A 20,780-nucleotide genomic window follows, 5' to 3' on the forward strand; every position below is an offset into this window, starting at 1 on the left:
CTAACCTTGAGCTTCTGTGACTCCTGAACTCAGAGTGCAGCTGTCTCCCCTCTCTCACGCTCTCACTGTGGGGAGGTATGCATGTCCCAGACAAGCACAAGGCAGGGCCAGCAGACATGAGCCAGTCTGGAGGGGTTAGAAGTATTTTGCTAGCAATGGTTCATGAAAAGATGACGAAGCTATGAGGGACTAGAGCAGCTGAGGAGAGGGAAGATGAGCAGACCAGATTTGTAGACCTTCTGAGTGTCACTAAAGACTTCCAGACATCTCTGGAATGGTATCTCTGTATTGGGTAGCCATTCCAGCTTTGATCTGGAAGTTCCAAACCCCATTGAGGCTTCGGCAACTGTCACGCCTACAAGGCAGGGCCAAGGGAGGAACCTGAAGACCCGAGATCTGGATGGGCCAGCGCTCTCTCTGTTCTGGGACCCTGGACGGTGGAGGTTGACCGAGCAGTGCTCCAGAGAACACCACTGGACTGCGATACACCTTCCCCAGACCCCGCGACCTACCTATCCCTTCATTTGTAAGTTACCCACTAAATAAATCTTCCTTTTAACTACGTGGAGTGGCCTTAATAATTTCACCAATAGATCTCAGCAAGTGTGACTTTCTGTATTCAAATGAAATAGAAGTTCAAGCCATCAAGACCAAGTAAGACATCAGAGACGGGTCACACATGTATCTAGTACATTCTATGTTAAACATAGTGTTGCTAGGGTGAATGTTTTAGCAGATAGAAGCAAAAGTCACTTACAGACACAAGACTGTGCTTCTGAAAGAGCCTGTAGCTCAGGGCTTATGACCTATCCTACTCCAGGAGGCTGCTTCTGGCCAGAAGTGAATGAATGATGAAGGTACCCTATTCTAATGTCCACCAGCTACAAGCCCAATGACCACAACTCTTGGGGGGATTGGGAGCTATGTGACTTCTGCTAGGAGACAAGGGATGGAGAGCAAGACATCAGAGGGAGACCAGAGTAGCCTCCTCAAGTACATCAAGTGCACATCTTTAATACCAGCACTCAGGAGGCAGAGGCAGGTAGGCCTCTGTGAGTTTGAGGTCAGCCTGGTCTACAGAGCGAGATCTAGTCAGGACTACATGAGACCCTGTCTTAAAACAAAAAAACAAAACAAAACAACTCCCCCCCAAAAAAAACAGGAGAAAGAGGAGGTAAAGGAGGTGGACGAGGAGGAGGAGGAAGAGGAGGAGGAGGAAGAAGAGGAGGAGGAGAAAAGGAAGAGGAAGAAGAAGAAGAAGAAGAAGAAGAAGAAGAAGAAGAAGAAGAAGAAGAAGAAAGTACTAAACCTTATTTGTTAAATAGCCAGGAAGTCTGTGAAAGCTCAGCACACAGAATAGCAAATGGTCTTTAGCTGGTCTTAGTCACTAAGGTGCCCTTTTTCTGTCAACACCAGGGGTCTCTCAGCATTGTCTCTGCTGTCAGAGAAGATAGAGCACACCACATATGGGGCAGATATTCAGAGTGCATCTTTGTTCCAGCATAGCTAAAACACTGCAGTACTTATGAAGAACACGTACAGCTAGAGCTGGAGGCGCAGCCTTGGTGAGAACTCTTGACACATGACTTAGAGATAGACAACCAAATATTGAGATTTCCCAATCAAGGTGTGGAGGTTTTGGTGTGGCTCCAGGACACCATCGACTGGGATAGGACAGGAATCTAAGCTCAGCAGCCAACAGCAAGACTGGGATAGGTCCAGGATGCACATGCTCCTTTACTTGTTTTGGCCAAGGCTTCACTTAAGATATATACTGTAGGTATATACTGTGCTGACTAACTTAGTTGTCAACCTGACATAATCTAGAACCAGCTGGGAAAACGGTCTCAAGGAGGGGTTTTTCTAGATCAGGTTGGCCTACAGGCATATGTGTGGGGAATTGCCTTAAATATTTTTTTTAGATTTATTTTATGTATATGAGTGTTTTGCCTGCATGTATTATGTGTCCCATATCCATGTCTGATGCCCTCAGAATTCAGAAGATGATAGTGGGTCCCTTGGAATTGGAGGGCACATTGTGCATGTTGGGAACCAAACCTGGGTCCTTTGCAAGAGCAAGAAGTACTCTTAAATGCTGAACAACCAATTTCTCCAGCCCCTTGGGAGATTGTCTTATGTTAATTGATGTGGGAAGACCTGCCCACTGTGGGTGGCACCATCTCCTAGGTAGGGGATCCTACATGGTATAAATGAAGAGAGGTGGTTGAGTTCGAATACGCAGGTAGGCATTCACTTCTGTCTGCTCTTGACTGTGGCTGTGATGTGACTAGCTGATGTTCCCGCTGCTTTGACTTCCCTGCTGTGATGGACTGTAACCTGAGATTGTGAGCTAACAGAAACTCTCTTCCTCCAAGCTGATTTTTTTGGTCCCGGTATTTATCGCAGCAACAGAGACAAAACTAAAGCACATACCATATGCAATTTATACTCACATAAAACACTGAAGGCTCTGGTAGGTAACCATGTTATTTAAAGAGCAGAGGGACACATCACAGCTTGTTCGGGAAATTGTAACCAAGAGTGGAATGTACTGTTCTTCCAAGCAGGGCTTCCATAACATCAAAACCCATCAAAGACTCAGCAATATTACCACTTCCTCTAATATATGTGGGATCATATGCAGGGGGGTATCCAAAGAAGACCTGTTGTGTGTGCGTCTGCAAACACACACACACACACACACACACACACACACACACACACACACACACACACACACGCACACGCAGGCACGCACCCACCCTCCTCATCAGTACTCATAGATAGAGGACGCTGGAATTGACTCTTTGCAGCATCTACACAGTTCATACAGTCTAAGCTAGAACTAGATTCCTTAGCCAGCATGTCTATGTCTCTGAAACTGAGGTTTTTCCTTTCAGTATCATTATTCTAGAATAATTTCTTACTAAGCCTTAGTAACAAGTTGGTTACTAAGAGGGTCTCATCAACTTAGAATCTTTGAAACAAAGAATTTGAAAATAGACCTCTCAATGTCCCCCAAGTGGGATGCATTTGGGGGTTTTATTCTCAGATCATAAAATGACCTTGACATGGATCATATTCTTATTAGCATGTGTGCCCTTCTTCAGACGTCTTCCTTTGCTAGTAGGTGTGACTGATGGAGGTCATGAAGGCTTAGAACCACAGGGGTCAGTAATCACAATGTAGGGTGACAGGTAAGACCACAGAAATAGCTCCTGAGGATCCCTGAAAATCATATCCTCCTAAGTCTGAGGTCACCCATCTCTGGGGTTCCAATGTCTTTTGTCAGGATGCCTCCTGCCTCTGTGAATACTTGCAGGGTCCAGAGAAAACACTGGGAAGGCCTCAGGAGGAAATGAGCAGGGACTTTTGGGATGTAAATGAAGGAAACAGGAGTAACAAATTACAACTTGGCTCCATTTTGGCTTATTAAGTAGTAGACTACTCAGACATCCATGCCAGACACAGCCAGCTCAGGGGCAGGATATACAGATTCCTTCCCTACTCTGACAATCGGAGAGAAGTCCAAGGATGGTCGTGGTTAGAGGATGGGGTAGCAGGAGGCAGGAAAGGGTACATCATGAAAGGACAACATGACTTCTGCAGATGCAAGTGTCTGTGGGTCCATGCTCCAGCCACAGCATGGCCTGGCCATGATTCCACGTCCCTGATACCATAACCTCTGCTGCTCTCTGTGCAGAGCTCCCAGGTCCCCGTGGCCACCCCCTTCATCTGTGTCCCAGTTGAGTCACAACCTAGAGGGGCTGGGCTTCTCTCCTAGAAAATGCAGTTGGTCCTTTTCTCCCAGAGTTCCCGCTGGTATGTCCCTGCTTCGGGTTCTGAGAACAGAAGGTTTCATTTATGTCCTTCTCAAAGATCACCTACAAGGGAGCTCAAATCCAGGGCTTTCACTTGCTGGGGGTGGGGGGTGGGGGTGGGGTTCATGATACCTTCTCTGTTGCTTTATTTTGCCTATCTTTTGCACCAGTCAGAACTGTCCTACATGCAAATATCTGGTCTGTGGTCGATCCAGAAGAAACGTATTACACATCATCATATTTTTAAGAACTGTCCTCCATTTTTTTCCCCTCAATGACAATGGGAAATGTTCCGATACCAACTCCTCTGACCCCCGATCATCTTCCTGAGCTAGAGGCTGACTGTGTAAGAGCCACAGGAGAGGCAGGTAGCAGCTGATGCTCCCATGTGTCCTTGCATTTCAAAGCCCATCTAGTGAGGACCACGATGAAAACAGCAACTTGGAGTTGGTGGCTGAGGTCAGGGGATGCAGTGAAACACAGAGGCATAGTCCCATGTTCATCCCCACATCCTAGGAAGGCAGAGGAAGGGAGAGGAGAAGGACCTGTCCCTTCTCTCTGGCTGGGAATAGGGCTACTAGAGTCCTATTCCCATTTGCCCGGGCTCAGGGTCAGATATCATGGAAGGAAGGGAAGCTATGCCTCGCCCAGTTTCCCTGGAGGGCTTGAGAGACTCGAGTGGCCTTGGATGATGGAGGGAATGAGGCCCTCCACCCTTTCAAAAGAAAGCTCCAGAGGCCTTAGAAGGGTTTCCTGAACACCAGATCACCTCTGATGTGACCTGGAGACTTAGTGACTGGCGAGGATGGCCTGGTTCCTGCAAGGGACTTAGCTGACTTCAGCACATTCTTTTGCCGACCCATTTCAAGAAAAGTCCGGACAGCAAGTCTTTGGGGGAGGCTTGAGCTGGGGGAAAAAGCTGGCCAGTGTGCTAATAGAAGCATCAAGTCAAGAAGCAGAGGCAGTAAAGGTGGCAACGTGGGCCCCTTGAGGCCCCTTGCCAGCTAGGCTGCTGCCCCTTGCCTGGGATGATGCCCTTGGGAAGTGCCAGTTCACATCTCTCTCCTGGTGAGTCTGTATGAATGAGAAGCCCTCAGCAGACCGGGAGGAAAGCATCCGTGGATAGCCAGGGCAGAGTGCACTTACCTCCATCAGCAGTGGAGAGACTCTGTGGAGACAAGAGCAGGACAGAGTGTCACTGTGTGTGTGTGGTGTGTCCTAACCCCAAGCCCCAGACACAGAGCCAGAACCTGGCAGGCAGCAGACAAGACCCAAGCTTGCTTTTCTTCTGGGATCAGTTAAGGATCTGCCATTCTCAACTTCCACCGGATGTCAATCAGTTTATTGGAAGATCATTTCAATCATCCAGCAACAATTCTGAGTTGTGCTGGAGATGCTATGTTAGAAAATTCCCATCTTGAACTTAATTTTATATAGCTTTTTTTTTTCTCTCATCACAAAGACAGGAGGCAGAAAATGGGGTCATGAGAAATTAGGGCCTCTCTGGTGTTACCGCTAAGAGCCCTGGGGGAATTCCATGCATTTACAGGGTTTGTATTGGGAGTTCCGCCCATTTGCTACAATGTTGTCTCTGGCCCTTTCATAAGGGAAAGGCTCCAAAGGCGAATTCTAACTAAAGCTACCCGAGGTTGTCTAATCTGCTTAAAAGGAACTGGGTTTATAATTCTGGCACCTAATTTGAAGACTTTTCAGACATTTGGGAGATATGGGGTGTAGACAGTAGCAAATACATAGGATTCACCTAACAGACTTGTCTCCATGCCTCCCAGTGAAGACAGGCCTCTCTGCTGCTGGGATGGAACCTGCTCCTGGCATGTCTGCCCTCTTCAGTGTACCGTTCAGATTTCTCCAATACAGTCTATCCCAGTGGTTCTCAACCTGTGGGTCATGACCCCTTTAGGGGGTCCCATATCAGCTACCCTGCATGTCAGATATTTACATCACAATCCCTAACAGTCGCAAAAGTACAGTTATGAAGTAGTAATGAAGTAATTTTGTGGTTGGGGTATCACCACACCATGAAGAACTGTATTAAAAGATTGCAGTATTGAAAGGTTGAGAACCACGGCTCTGCCTACTTCTCCCGGGGGCTGCCTCCCATTCCCTGCGGTTAGAGAAACCCGGCTTTCTTCCTTCACCTTCTGCAGGTCCTTGAAGGATTTCTCTGTCTCCTTCAGTTTCTCGAGGATGAGCTGCTCTTTGGCAGATATCTGGGACTCTTCACTTTCGAGCGCTTGTATTTCCTGCTCCAGCCTGGAAGACACACAAACAGAGGACAAGAGGCTTTATTGTCCTGCCATCCATTGGCAAGGAAGCAGCCACCTTCCTGCAGAGCAACCTGTACCTTCCATTGTTCACTACACTGAGAAACCAGGCCAAGGTTTTTCCATTACGGAGTATCCTGTGCATCCAACTTGGTTGCCAGGAAGACACCGATCAAAGGAAAACCACCCAGGACTGCCTCCATTGCCTCATGGCCACTGCTCTGCAACATGTTTGGTGTCTGTCCATTGCCCTGGCACCCCAGCAACCCTGATGATGTGCGTATTTCTTATTCAGGGGTAGATTGTGTTCACACAGCTCAGGACATACGACCAGTAGGAAACAGCTTCAGATTCTCCTAGCTGTCTCAGAAGAATGTCTCTTTTCTCTGGATGGCCAAAGGGCAAAGGGCAAAGGGCAAAAGGCCAGTGTTCCTCAAAGGAAGTATACTGCTAAGAAGTGGCTGGTGGCCAGAACCCTGGAGTTGCTGTCTCTTCCTCAGGGATCTCTACTGCCAAAAACAGACACAATGGATGGGACAGAGGCAACTGCTGTTTCTGGATAGTTTCTTAGTTGCTTCAACTATTCTATATTGTTTCAAGAAGGGAACTTTTTAGCACTGCCAAGAGAATATTCCAGAAGAGCAGCTATGGCTGTGCTTGGGGGTAAATCTCAGCATTTGTACTCTTCTAGTATAATGACAGGAATAATGATTAGCTGTTGAGTACTTGCTCACTGTTCCGAGAACTAATCCACACGGTGTGTGTGGCTACTCTTGGTTGTCAATTTGACTACATCTGGAATGAACTACAAGCCAGACATGGAGGGCACACCTGTGAGAGATTTTCTGCTTGGTTTGAAGTGGGTGAATCCACTTCTAGTCTGGACCTTTGAGTCAGGAAGACCTACGTCTTTGATCTGAATCTTGGGGTGGGAAGACACACCTTTAATCTCGGCCATACCTTCTTCTGGAAGTCTATATAAAAACACAGAAGAAGGAAGCTTTTGCTCTTTGCCTGCTTGCTGTAGCCTTACATCCATTCCTTCATTGGCATTATAGCCTACTTCTTCGGGACTCCAGCATATACTGAAGACCAGCTAAGACATCTGCTTTGTGGACTGAGCAACTACTGGATTCTTGGACTTTCCGTTCACAGCCAGCCATTGTTGGATTAGCTGGACTGCAGTCTATAAGTCATTCCAATAAATCCCCTTTCTCTATATATATTCACTCTATAAGTTGTTGCTCTAAAGAATCCTTACTAATACATATGGGTCATTCATTTAACCTTCCCAAGGACTTTGTGAGAAGGGAACCCCATTTTAGAGATGAGATCACCAAGGATTTGTGTGGTTTAGTAGCTATTTCAGAGTTTTGACACAAGAATGCAAGCAAGCCAGGAGGTCTAACGCCAGCCCCCCACCCCACCCCCAGTCACTGTCCTAGCTCTTACTGCATTGGTTCCACAATGTCTCACATATTCCTTGTTCAAACACATTGCTTGTATTGGGATAGTGGGCCAGTGCTGTATTGCAACCAGGTCACGGTGTATTATGCAGAGATAGATGTCTTCTGTCTAAAAGACTCTACACTTCCGGTCCTCTTGAATTTTTTGATCTGAACTTCTAGTTCATTCATTCATTCATTCGTTCATTCACCCATTGGTCAATCACTCATCCATTTTTGCTGGTCGCCATTGCCCATGGCCATCATGGAAGCTTTGCTATAGTTGACACCTGACTAGGTAGATCTCCCTTGTTCTCCTCCTCGCCATCGTCTCAGCTCTCCTGGGAACTGACCACCAAGTATGTTAGATTCACACTTGAAACGAAGAGCTCTGAGTGAGAGTTCTGAGAGGCAAGGGGCATCAAGGCACAGGCGTGAACTGATTAGGGTGAGTCTGTGCTGCAACCTCGGCTTTTGTCCCTGGATGTGAGAAATGTACATTCCACAAATGACCACACTGTCAGACACACTCATTAGACTGCTCAGGAAGAGTGGGAGCCATGCAACTTACAGCACCCCAAAGTATCCTCTCAATGTGGCCTCTCAGTGCCACCTGACCCCCTCCGTCTCTGTCAGGTTTCCCTTTGGGCTTAACTCGCACGCACAGCGGCTCTCTTTGCTCTGACACACTACACTTCTCTCTCCTCTGGGAAACTCATCGCACACCTAGAACCATTCTTAACTCAAGTGCCCCCACCCCTCAGTTTCCAGAGAGTCACCTGTAGGGGTGACTTCCCTTTTTCTGTACCCCTTTCTGCTGTTTTATTTGCTCTAAGACAGGACCTCAGGGATCCCAGTCTAGCCTCACACTTCTGACTCTGCCTACTGAGAGCATGTACCACCATGCTTGGTTTATTGTCCGTGGAACCCAAGGTTTTACATATGCTAGGCATCCTTAGTCCCACTCCTGCATCTTTCTTAACCCATTACTCTTATTTATCAGCATTTTATCAAATCTACTGTAGGTTACAGTACCTGTTTTCTTTTTTCTTCTTCTCTTTCTTTTTGTTTTTGGTTTTTTTGTTTTGTTTTGTTTTACTGTTTTTCGAGACAGGGTTTCTCTGTGTAGTTTTGGTGCCTGTCCTGGAACTTGCTTTGTAGACTAGACTGGCCTTGAACTCACAGAGATCCACCTGCCTCTGCCTCCTGAGTGCTGGGATTAAAGGCATGCGCCACCACCACCCAGTTTAGCAGCAGTTTTCTGTAGAGGTGACTTTCCTCTTGGAAGAAAGCTGCAGCATCTCTACTCTGGTTGTTTATAACTCAAGGAAACAAGTACTGGTGTTATTGACATCTAGCAAATGGAGACTGGAGATGCTAATAAACATCTTATGATACACAACCAGTCCCTGTAAAGAAGAATGACCTGGCCCCTAAATAGCAGAAGGCATTACTAATTTCTCCACCTGGATTAAAAATTTATCAAGGTGGGGAGGGACACACATTCTCAATATCCAAACACTCGATGAATTAATACAAAAGCTGAACCAGCTTGCACAAAGGCTACGAGATGAGGTAATCAGAATTCCTGAAACCAGAGAACATTCTCCAGCAAGCGTTGACCAGGGAGGCTGAGTGTGGGTTGAATGCAAATATGATCCAAATGAGAGGGGCTGAGTGCTACAGAGGTATGGATGCAGATGTGGAACTCTTTTACTGCCCCAAATGTTCAGAAAAATCTTCTGCATACATCTCTGTGAATTATTCTAGGGAGAAATTGATGCAAGGCATGAGAGCAGAACAGGAGCAACACACAGAGGACAGCTGAGGTGACCTATAAATCACAGCAATGCAATTTCTGGGCCAGAAATCTCTTAGACAGGATGCATGGAACTAGTGACCAGGTAAGTTCCAAGATTTCACCTAAATCTCAAAAGAGTATCTCAGCAGATGCCTCAGATATTATCCTTTAACATAGTCTGTCCCTTGAGGACTGCAGAGGTAGCCCAGTGGTTAAGAGCATTTGTGGCTCTTTCAGAGGACCTGAGTTCGAGTACCAGTACCCATGTCAGGTGGTTCACAACTGCCTGTAACTCTGGCTTCAGGGGATCTGATGCTGTCTTCTGGACTCCATGGACATTGCACTTACACAAGCACATACCCACACACGAGCACACACCACACACAAATGTAATGGTGGTGGTGGTGGTGGTGGTGCGTGTCCATCCCTCTCACCTTTGCCTCCCCAGGAAGAACAACCTCTTCCCTGGACCACTAATGTTGATCTTAGCCACTGACTTGCTTTCATTTCCCTCGACTTTGGATTTAGCCACGTGATGTGTGTTGGCCAATGAAATTAGAGCAAACAAGACAGAAGCACAAACAGAGGCTTGTGTAGGTTTGCATTGTGCTTGTCTCCGTGACCTCTTGGCCAGAGCCAAGAGACGATGAGGTAACCTTGGCCTCAGAAAGAACGGATCCGAGTTTTGCCCATGGTTAGAAGGCATGCCCAGTCAACGCCATGCTGTAACCCAGAGCCACTCAGCAGAGCCCAGCTTGCGAAAGAGTCAGAAAGAATAAACAACTTTAAACTTCGGACAATGGGTGTGAGGGAGGTTGTGCTTGAGTGAGACAGTCTCTTTATGCAGCCCTTGCTGGAACTCTGTATGTAGAGCAGGCTGGCCTCGAACTCACAGAGATCTGCCTGCCTCTGCCTTTCCATCTGCCTCTGCTTCTACCTCTCAAGTACTAGGATTAAAGGCTTGCACCACCCTACCTTGTCCTTTGTTTTGTTTTGAAAGGGTCTTGCTACTGTATCCCTGGCTGCTCTTGAATTGATAATTCTCCTCTGAGTGCTGGGGTTACAGGTGGATAGAATTGTTACATAGTATTATTGTAGTAACAATTGAGACTGGCCCATATGTGTGTGCATGAAATTATAGATACTTATATTCTAATATATCCCTATAATGTATATCTCAATTATAGTTGATATATGTGCATGTATACATGTATGTATTCATACATGAGGGACGTTTTTATTTATCTAATACTACCTAAGGTTGAAAGATTACAAAGAACTTAAGTTAGCCTGCTGCTCCCTCCAAATCTAAATTGTAAGTAGGTCACCCTTTAATGAAGATTAAGACTGAAAAAATAGGAAAGTATGTCATTGGGTGGTAGGGTTATAGACTATTTTGGTTTTGTTCTTATAAGTTTAAGTATCTGCTCAATTTAAAATATGGTGTGGTTGGGCATATAGCTCAGTGTTAGAGTGCTTACCTAGCATATTTGAAATCCTGGCTTTGATCCCCAACCAGACGGCTCAGTGTGTAAAGGTGCTTGCCTCTAAGTTTGGCAACCTGAGTTCAGTCCTTGGGATCCACACAGTAGGAGGAGAGAGCTGACTTCTGCAAGTTGTCCTCTGACTTCTACGTGTCCATTGTGACACACATGTTCCCACTCCCCAGAACGTACACACACAGGAATTAAATAAAAACACAATAAAAATCACATGTTATTTATCTAACTATGTGGCCTGATTTAGAGACAATTAATTGCCTTTAAAACACCCCCTGAGGACTTGTGCTTGGAAGGCAGTGTCTTCCAGGAGGTGGGATAAACAGGGACCAGGACCTCAACTTCTTGGTGTCAAGTCAAGGGGTTAAAAGAGTGCTAACAGCTATGTAAATACAAACCCAACATTTACTGAGCTTGTTTGGTTGAAAGTGGAAGCAAATACTTCAAGGGATTATAAAACAAATCAAAATTGTGTTAAATATGACTGACTTAAAAAAAAAAAAGTATGGGGAGCTTCCTTCTGGGGCAGCAGCCCCAGGTAGTCGAGAACTGTGACCCGATGACCACGGGCTGCCTTGCATCTCCACAGCCTGCCCCTGTTCTTTCGGTTTCAGGGAGCTCAGCTGTATGGTTCAGATGCTAAAGATTTGGGTCGTGATACTGTGCCACGTAACTGAGAAGGAAGGGAGAGAGAGAGAGGAAAACAGCGAAACCAAACCTTTGCGATACCAACCAAGTTTTACCCCAAATGTCATGACTAGAGGGAACGTGAGTCTATGGAAGCCCTTTAAGCAAGCCAGGTCTAAGAAGCTGAGTTTCCTTACAAAATACCTGCGGCTTTGGGCCAGGTGCTAAGGGCACTGGGTGGCCCAGGCCACCACTTTGCTCATACAAACCCGAGTCTCAGAACTGGGGAGCACCGTAAGAAACAGCGTCTCGGGGTTAAATGTGCTGCCGCTATGTAGTTTCGTGACTGAAACCTAACTCGGTCTCTGGGTGCCAATTAGATATTGCTGTGCTAAAAATAACGAATGGGCAGTAAGTGTAATTTATACACAAGGTTAATCGAGGCTCTATGAGCTGTGATAGGTACACACACACCAGCCTCTGGTCAGTCTCCTCGGTTCCTTCTGAGCACAGAGCAGACTGTAAAAGGCCGTAAGAACTCAGTGCAGCTGCAGAACACAGGAGATGGTTTGGATCATGGCTAAAAGGTCTTGTAAAACGTATCCCCCCAGCATCCTCATGAAAGAACACAAAGGGCCTCTGGCTCTATAAAGCACATCCATCATCCCCTGTTTAAAATTCACTCGTGCGTTCATCTAGCTAGCTTTATGCAAATACTGTCTCTGGACCAGGCAATGTGCTGAGCCCCAGAGACAGGAAGATAAATCAAGCACTGAGTCTGCTTGTGAATGCCCTCGGTCGAGCAATGAAATCCACCCACATAACCAAACACACTAGATGGAAAGGGCAACAGCAGGGTCAGGAACAGTGTGTTGTGGCTGTGTGTGCTAAAACCCCAAGTTGTCTGCCCAGCGTCCTTCCTTCTTCCTTAACGAAAGCCTGTTTTGCAGGGGAGGGCGATGAGCTTGGTGGAAACGTACATACCACAGCTCTCACTGTAGCCAAAGGCACCCATGAGGCAGTTTGGGGGGACAGCATGTGCATAAAAGTGTGTGTGTGTGTGTGTGTGTGTGTGTGTGTGTGTGTGTGTGTGTGCGCGCGCGCGCGCGCGCATTGGGGGCAGGGACTTCCAGAAAAGCTCTGTAAATGTAGAAGGAGTGTTGCTGTTAGTGGCACACACCTTGGCCTCCCTCTTCTTCTTCCAGGTTCCCTCATGGGAGAGTGTCACAGCAGCTTCCAGTCACTGCCCTGACACCACTACAAGCTCAGTGGCTTTCAATATAGAGTAGCTTGCATATCCAGGGGTCAACCACCCGACATGCGGGGGTGGGGATGGGGCACATCAGGCCAACGTCAAAGTGTTTGTCAGAGTTCTGTCCCCTTCTAGAGGCTCTAGGGGAGCATGCATTTCCTCCTCTTTGCCCACTCTGTCAAGCCATCTGCATTTCTTGATTCATAGACCTCTGCCTCCGACTTTGAAGTACATGGCTCGTCTCTCTGACTATTTTTCTGCAGTCAGCCCGCCCTATTCTTCTACTCCACCTCTTGGCCTACTTGATAGGATTTGGATAGTGTGCTCCCCACCAGCACTGAATGTGCCTGGCCCTGCTGTGGCAACCCTAAGGTAGTGAAATTTTTAAAAGATGGGTCCTTCTTACAGGTGTTCAGTCACGGAGGGAGCTACCCTTCAAAGGGGTTGATGTAGTTCTCAAGAGGTCCCATTTAGTTCCTGCAGCATGTTGTAGTAGATGAAGCTAGCCTGACTCATGAATCCTTCTTATTTCCCCTTCCACCGTGTGGTTCCTTCCCATTTGCACCCACTCCCATCATCATGGCGAGAAGTAGTCCAGGGGATCCTCACCAGAAGCCGGAATAATGGGTTCTATTCTTTGACTTTCAACTTCAGAAACTGCGTTACATTCACTTGTTTTTCTTCCTAAAATGCCCGTGGTATTTTCTAATAGCCACGGAGACAGACAAACACAAGCCTTATTTCTCCTCCGTTAACTTACCACAGTCACAGATTTAGAGGTTAGGATGTGAACATCTTTGGGGGTTCACTGTTCTGTTGGGGACATGGCGCTAGAGGAGCAGTCATATCATGCCCGCAGAGGCAAGAATGTGCTAAGGACAGTTAAATGCAGAAAGCCAGGAACAGCTTGGCGCCAAGAAGCCATAACGGAACACCCACCCCACCTCCGGATCATCTGCTTCGAGGTCCCTTTTTATGAATTGAAACCACTGTTGTGACCACAGCCTAATGCAATTTCCAACCTCTACAAGATGGGAAGAAAACTTGGTTGGGTAGACCACACATTAACTAGGCTTTTAAGGATGCAAAAGAGAAATAAACATGCTAGAGAGAGGATACATCTCAGAACATCAATCTTCCTATTTGCTCAGTGGCCTGTGGTCTTGCATGGCCTTTTCAGCCAGGCCAGGCTCCCTCCAATTGCATGCCTTCAGAGAGGCATCAACATTCCTGTCCACACCCCAACAATTCACTGTGCTGTTCAATTTCTTTTTCCTCACCCCAAAATGCCTAGATTTCAAGGCTCTGTTGAAAGTCAACTTTATTTCAAGATGTAAACAAAGAGAGGAGATGGGAAAGGCTGGCCAATATGGACACTCGGTACTTCTTCCCACGATCCTCTTGCTCTTGCTTCCCATGGTCCTCTGCTACATCTTTGCCCTCTGACCTACAGAAGCCAATACATGTTTTCTTTTTCTGAGTGTCTTTCAGTTGAATCCAAAAGAGAACAATCTTACTAAAAACTTGGTTTCTGGGGCTGGAAGATGGCTCATTGCGTAAGAACACACACTACTCTTCCAGAGGATTTGAATTTGGTTCCCAGTACCCATAGCAGGTAGATAACAACCTCCAAAAGCCTGACACCCTCTTCTGACCTCTGCACACAAATACATTCATGTGCATGCACCCATACACACACACACACACACACACACACACACACACACACACACACACACACACACCTGCACACGCACACGCACACGCACAAATAAATTGATTAAATAAAATCTAAAAATGACTCAATAATCTCACACAATTGCATATAAAACAATATGGGTACATCTGCAGCAGAACTATTATATCATTGTTGATAAAGAAAGAAAATGAAGTCCATCTAAATTGACAAGGAACCCTTCCAAACACTGAATTCCTTGGGAACCAAGGTCTAGGGAACTGATTATATGCGGCAGAACACAGATGTGGATTGAGGACTAGTGGTAGGGTATGGGGTGGTGGGGAGAGTACAAGAGGAAAGTGGAAAGAGCCAGGGGCAGGGAGATGTCCAGGCTCCTTCATGAAGAGAACTCTGCACCAACTGTGAGTGAAGGCAAGACAAATATCAAAGGAATGTCCGTGGAATCTCTAGGACCCGGAGTATATTCTGGAGCAAGCAGGTACTCTACCATTGGGCTGTATCTCAGAACAATGTTGACAGTGGATGGAGCCTTTCCAACCTTTCTCACTACTGAGGGACACACAGGAGTGCTCCACACCGCTGCTCAGTTGACATGAGTGTGAATCTCAACAAGCACTCTCAGAATGAAAGCCGATGCTGCCGGACTAGCCGAGGGTACTGAATTCACCTGAACCCTTCTCTTGAACAGCAGTTTCACAGCTGAGCAGTCAAGTGAGGCACCTGTCTGCCCAGCCTGCCAAAATGAGAGTCACAGGAAGAGCTGTTCAGAGAAGCAGGCTGCCCCCCACCGCCCACCCCCGGTTGCTCAGTTCCCACAATTCCCTGCTTCATGGCAACTCAGTCCCTCGGGCAGAGCAGGGTATACAGCCACAGGGGATAAAGCCCACTGTGCTGACTAGTCTTATGTCAACTTGACACACAAACTAGAGTTATCTGAAAGGTTAGAAACTTAATTCAGAAAATGCCTCCATAAGACACAGCTGTAAGACATTTTCTTAATTAGTTATTCACGGCGGAGGGCCCAGCCCATGGTGGGTGGTGCCATCCCTGGGCTGGTGGTCCTGGGTTCTCTAAGAAAGCAGGCTGAGCAAACGATAGGAAGCAAGCCAGTAAGTAGCAGCCTCCATGGCCTCTGCATCAGCTCCTGCCTCCAGGTTCCTGCCCTGTTTGAGTTCCTGTCCTGACTTTCTTCACTGATAAATAGCAATATGGAGGTGTAAGCCAAATAAATCCTTTTTTCCCCAACTTGCTTTCTGGGCACGGTGTTTTTTCATTACAGCAACAGAAACCCTAACTAAGACACCTACATTTCTCAGCGTTTTTTTTTTTTTTGTTTGTTTGTTTTTTGTTTTTTGTTTTTTTGTTTTTTGTGGCCACATGTAGCCTGTTCTGACCAAAGGAAAGTAAGTAAAAGTATTGTAAGGTAGCTTCTAGAACCTTCCTTAGTCCTTGCTTCTTTCAGCTTTTCTTTACCCTTCTGCCTGAAATGCATCTGTGGAGGTAAAGCTTTATATACCATTTTGAACACACAGGACAAGGGCCATCTTTACAGTTAGGAGAGGTGACATACTAGAAGACAGGGTCCCTGACTCACTCCCAGAGGACACCACCAGATGGCTCATGGCTATGTGTCTGCTGGAGGGAGAAATAAACCTCATGTTTAAGCCAGTCACTGTAGCTGTCTATCACACAAATCTACATCTTATCCCAGTCAATACAAGACACATGTATTGAGTGAATGCTTAGAAATTTTCCAAGATTCAGGGCTGAAGATTGTGACAACTCAGAGCCGTAACAGTGAATCAGCAGAAGGGTTAAAAAAGGGGGAGGGCCAACAGAGAGGGAGAACAAGGAATAGGAGACCATGGTAAATGAAGACCACATGAGAACAGGAAGAAGCAAAGTGCTAGAGAGGCCCACAGAAATCCACAAAGATACCCACACAACAGACTGCCGGCAATGGTCGAGAGACAGCCCGAACTGACCTACTCTGGTGATGGGATGGCCAAACACCCTAATTGTTGTGCTAGAAACCTCATCCAACTACTGAGGGATCTGGATGCAGAGATCCATGACTAGGCCCTGGGTGGATCTCTGGGAGTCCAATTAGCGAGAATGAGGAGGGTTTATATGAGCGAGAATTGTTGAGACCAAGGTTGGATAAAGCACAGGGACAAATAGCCAAATGAATGGAAACACATGAACTATGAACCAATGGCTGAGGGGTCCCCACTGGATCAGGCCCTCCGAATGGGTGAGACAGTTGATTGGCTTGATCTGTTTGGGAGGCATCCAGGCAGTGGGACCAGATCTTGTGCTCATTGCATGAGTTGGCTGTTTGAAACCTGGGGCCTATGCAGGATTGCTTGGCTTGGCCTGGGAGGAGGGGACTAGACCTACCTGGACTGAGTCTACCAGGTTGACCTCAGTCTGTGGGGAAGGCTTTGCCCTGGAGGAGATGGGAATGGGGGGGGGGGCGCGTTGGGGGGAAGGTGAGGGGGACGGGAGGGGGGAGAACAAGGGAATCCGTGACCAATATGTAGAACTGAATTGTATTGCAAAATAAATTAAAATAAATTAAAAAAAAATAGATGGATGCATAAAAAAAAAAAAAAAGGGGGAGGGCAAGACTTAATTCGTTACTGCTAATCAACCTTTGTAACTAAGGCTTGGCTAGAACTGTGCCCGGAACTTGCAGTGAAAACCTCAGCAGGGGATCTCAACTGACCAGAACCAGAAGCATCTTTCATGTCATTGACTGGGAGCTGAGCTTTATCAGGATGAACCTTAAACACTGGCCTTCACAGTGTGGCCTCTTTTTTTTTTTTTTTTTTTTTTTTGGTTTTTCGAGACAGGGTTTCTCTGTGTAGCTTTGCGCCTTTCCTGGGACTCACTTGGTAGCCCGGGCTGGCCTCGAACTCACAGAGATCCGCCTGGCTTTGCCTCCCGAGTGCTGGGATTAAAGGCGTGCGCCACCACCGCCCGGCACAGTGTGGCCTCTTAATCACCACATACAAAAGTCACTGGTGACTTTGAGGCTCCAGTTCTACCCTGGAAGCTAAACACAGATATGTGTCTCAGAAGGGACTGTAGAAATGGAAACAAAGGTAAAGGGCAACCGTGAATTTTGCCTGTCTGGGATTTTCCATTTTCCTCAATCCCTTTCTCCGTAAACAATTTCCAGTTCATCTAGTGAGAAAAAAAATTTTTTTCTGTGGGTTTCCCTGTGGATCTGGTAAAACTACTGATCAGAGGGTCCACCTCCCTGGCCAAGGAGTAGAGGCCGCCTAACCAAAACCAGTGTGGTGGCCCTGTCCTTCCAGGATTCAGCAGGGGAGGTGGATCAAGAGTTCAGGGCTGCTATGGGATGTTCTGTATGGCAAATGTGTTGCTAATTAGTCAATAAATAAAACACTGATTGGCCATTGGCTAGGCAGGAAGTGTAGGCGGGACGAGGAGGAGAATAAAGCTGGGAAGTGGAAGGCTGAGTCAGAGAGACACTGCCAGCCGCCACGATGAGAAACAGCATGTGAAGATGCCGGTAAGCCACGAGCCACGTGGCAAGGTATAGATTTATAGAAATGGATTAATTTAAGCGGTAAGAACAGTTAGCAAGAAGCCTGCCACGGCCATACAGTTTGTAAGCAATATAAGTCTCTGTGTTTACTTGGTCGGGTCTGAGAGGCTGTGGGACTGGCAGGTGAGAGAGATTTGTCCTGACTGTGGGCCAGGCAGGAAAACTCAAGCTACACAGGGCCACCCTCAACTGTACCATGAATCTGAGGCCATTCTGAGCTATGTGAGACTATGTCTCAAAACAAATAAACCAACCAACCTAACTTACCTAGGCCAAGTATGCTCTTAGCCAGAAATCTGTTTTTGAAAAGAATAACCCAAGAATAGAGAGAGCAACGTGTCCGATCGATCCCACTGTAGGGTCCTGTTGTTAATTTCTGCTGTCTAGAGCCCCAGACTTTCTGAGACCCCATTCACTGATCCTGGCCTTTGCTCTAAGAGTATTTATTGTGCAGATCCGTCTTTCTCACTCTGACTTAGTATTTCTCCGTTTCTCTATCATAGGTAGAACATCGGGGAGAACATTGTTTTCATCAAGTAGGTAGCTAGCACATCCATTATCCACATTCCAGGAAGATGTGCATCTGTTTCTATGGCACTCCCCAAATATTTGTCATCTGTGACTCCCATTCACAAGGAGACCACTTCCTTTTATTGGAATGAGTGTCTCTGGAGTCACCGTAGGTCGTGTGGCACTTTACAATGAATAATGTTCGGGGCCCTTAAATAAACAGGATTTCCATTAGTCCTTCTGAGAGAACAGGTCCTCCCCGACTGGAAGGTGGCCATGGAAACTTGAGCCCATTTCACTTCTCCCACGTCACCCCTTGGATGGGGCTATGACCGAGAAGAGAAAGGCCCTTCTGAGAATTCCAAATGTCCATGTTACATCCTCTCCATAGGAAAAGCTCTGGCCACTCATCGCCTCCTCAAATCCAATCCGACATCCCAGGCTGGAAGTCCACACCTTCCAGGCTCTGCTCCGACCTCTTCCCAGGCTGCGATCCCGCCCCCGACCCTCTGTGCCCCTGTGGTACGGACAGCAGTGGAGAAGCCAGGGCTCATTACCACATCTCCTTCCCTTTCCTCTCTGCCTTCCGTTCATTCCCACGGAACCCGCTCTCAGTAATGCCCACGCCATCCCAACTGCCAAGTCTAACGGATCTTCATGGCCTTTTTATTTGGTTTGTTTGTTTATTTATTTAGTAATGTGTGGGGTCAAATCCAGGACTGCATGTATGCTAGGCAGGCACTCTACCACTGAACTGCATGCCATGCCATGCTGTGGATTTCTTGGCTTAATAGCCAAGGCTGGCTTGCAATTTGCTATGTTTACAATAGGCGCTAATTAGCAATCATCCTGCCTCAGTTTCCCAAGTATTAAGATTACAGGTTTGCCCTAGTAGTCCAAACCTTTTTTTTTTTAATTGATTTTTTTTTTGAGACAGGGTCTCATTATATATCCTTGTCTGGCTTGGAATTCTCTATGTGGACCAAGGTGGCCTCAAACTCAGAGATCCTCCTGCATCTACCTCTTGAGGGTTGAGATTAGAGGCTCCCAATCTTTATTTTTAAATGTACTGTTGATGACCCTTCTTCTCTTTAGGGGTGTATGTCAGGGTGTTATATTCTCAATATGTGTCCCACTTCTCTCCTTTTTCTCCTGTGTGTATGTACATGTTTGTGTACAGAGGGGTGCACGCATGTGGAGGCCTTAAGTGAGTGCCAAGTGTCTTCTATCACCCTTCACCTTATTCTTTGAGACAGGCTCTCTCACTGAATCTGAAGCACCCTGATTTCGCTAGATTGGCTGATCAGCAAGCCCCAGGCACCCTCCTGTCTCTGCCTCCCCAGTGCTTTGATAGGGTACTGGTGTGTGTTACCATGCCTGGCTTTCCCAGGCTAGGGCATCAAACTCAGGACCTCATGCTTTCCCAGCAAGACCTCTACCGACAGAGCCTCCTTCTCAGCACCTACCTTCACCTGCTTCTCTTCATCGTTTGTTTGGCCCACTGTTCTTGCTCAGCATTTCTAACTGGCAATTGTGTCTGGCCTCGTGTTGGATCATTCCTGCCTACAAGCTGATGCCCTGTTTCATCTGGATTCTCAGCACCACTCCTGACCCCAACCTCCGTGTACAACTGCCTTTTAAGTCCTCCAGATGCTCCATCCACAGGCACCTCCAACTCAGCCCAAGAAAGATCAGCCTCACCTCCTTCAAGCTTCCCCCTCTCTGGCATTCTGGTTTTAGCTCAGTTCCTAACACCAGGATCAATCCACTCAGCCTAAGACACCCTGAATGTTCTCTTGACCTCTGACCTGCTGTTCTTTGGCAATCACCACACAGATATGGAGGATCCTTAACTGATGATAGAGTTACCCAAGAAATCCACCATAACACATGGAACCTCCCAAACAGAAGAACTCAGCAATCCAGTCTACGGCACAGTATCAGTTATGCCCATCCCCCTGAACTCCATGGTTACTAGGAGCTGTATCTGTCGCCACTGCCTAGCATCTAAGAGAGACCTTACCATGTGTGACTAGCCTGGGAAAAATGAAAATTTAAAATTCAAAGCATAGTTTTTTATGATGTGAATCCCTTCAGTGCCACCATGAAGTTGAAAAACTGTGGCCAGAATCATTGTACATCAGAGTTCATATAAATATGAATATATATATATATATATATATATATATATATATATATATATATGAGTCCATTTGCTCCACAACTCTTGCATCCCATTTTCTCTTTAACCCTAATGCAGACTG

The 20,780-nt window shown here is 46.7% G+C and overlaps 1 protein-coding gene across 5 annotated transcripts in view; it reads right to left on the reverse strand.

Annotated features, from left to right (window-relative positions):
• Palm2akap2 (PALM2 and AKAP2 fusion) overlaps positions 1 to 20,780 on the reverse strand; it is a 485,103-nt gene that overhangs the window by 208,385 nt on the left and 255,938 nt on the right. For all 5 annotated transcript variants that reach the window (XM_052716746.1, XM_052716744.1, XM_052716743.1 and 2 more), the window contains exons 5-6: positions 5,981 to 6,095; positions 4,968 to 4,989 (exon numbers count right to left, since the gene is read on the reverse strand). In XM_052716746.1, coding sequence (XP_052572706.1) covers positions 4,968 to 4,989; positions 5,981 to 6,095 — 137 coding nt within the window. The remainder of the gene's footprint in view (positions 1 to 4,967; positions 4,990 to 5,980; positions 6,096 to 20,780) is intronic.

Source organism: Peromyscus californicus, unplaced genomic scaffold (genome assembly GCF_007827085.1).
Source record: "Peromyscus californicus insignis strain IS unplaced genomic scaffold, ASM782708v3 Scaffold_5__1_contigs__length_169319896, whole genome shotgun sequence".
In the NCBI taxonomy this organism is placed as follows: Eukaryota; Metazoa; Chordata; class Mammalia; order Rodentia; family Cricetidae; genus Peromyscus; species Peromyscus californicus.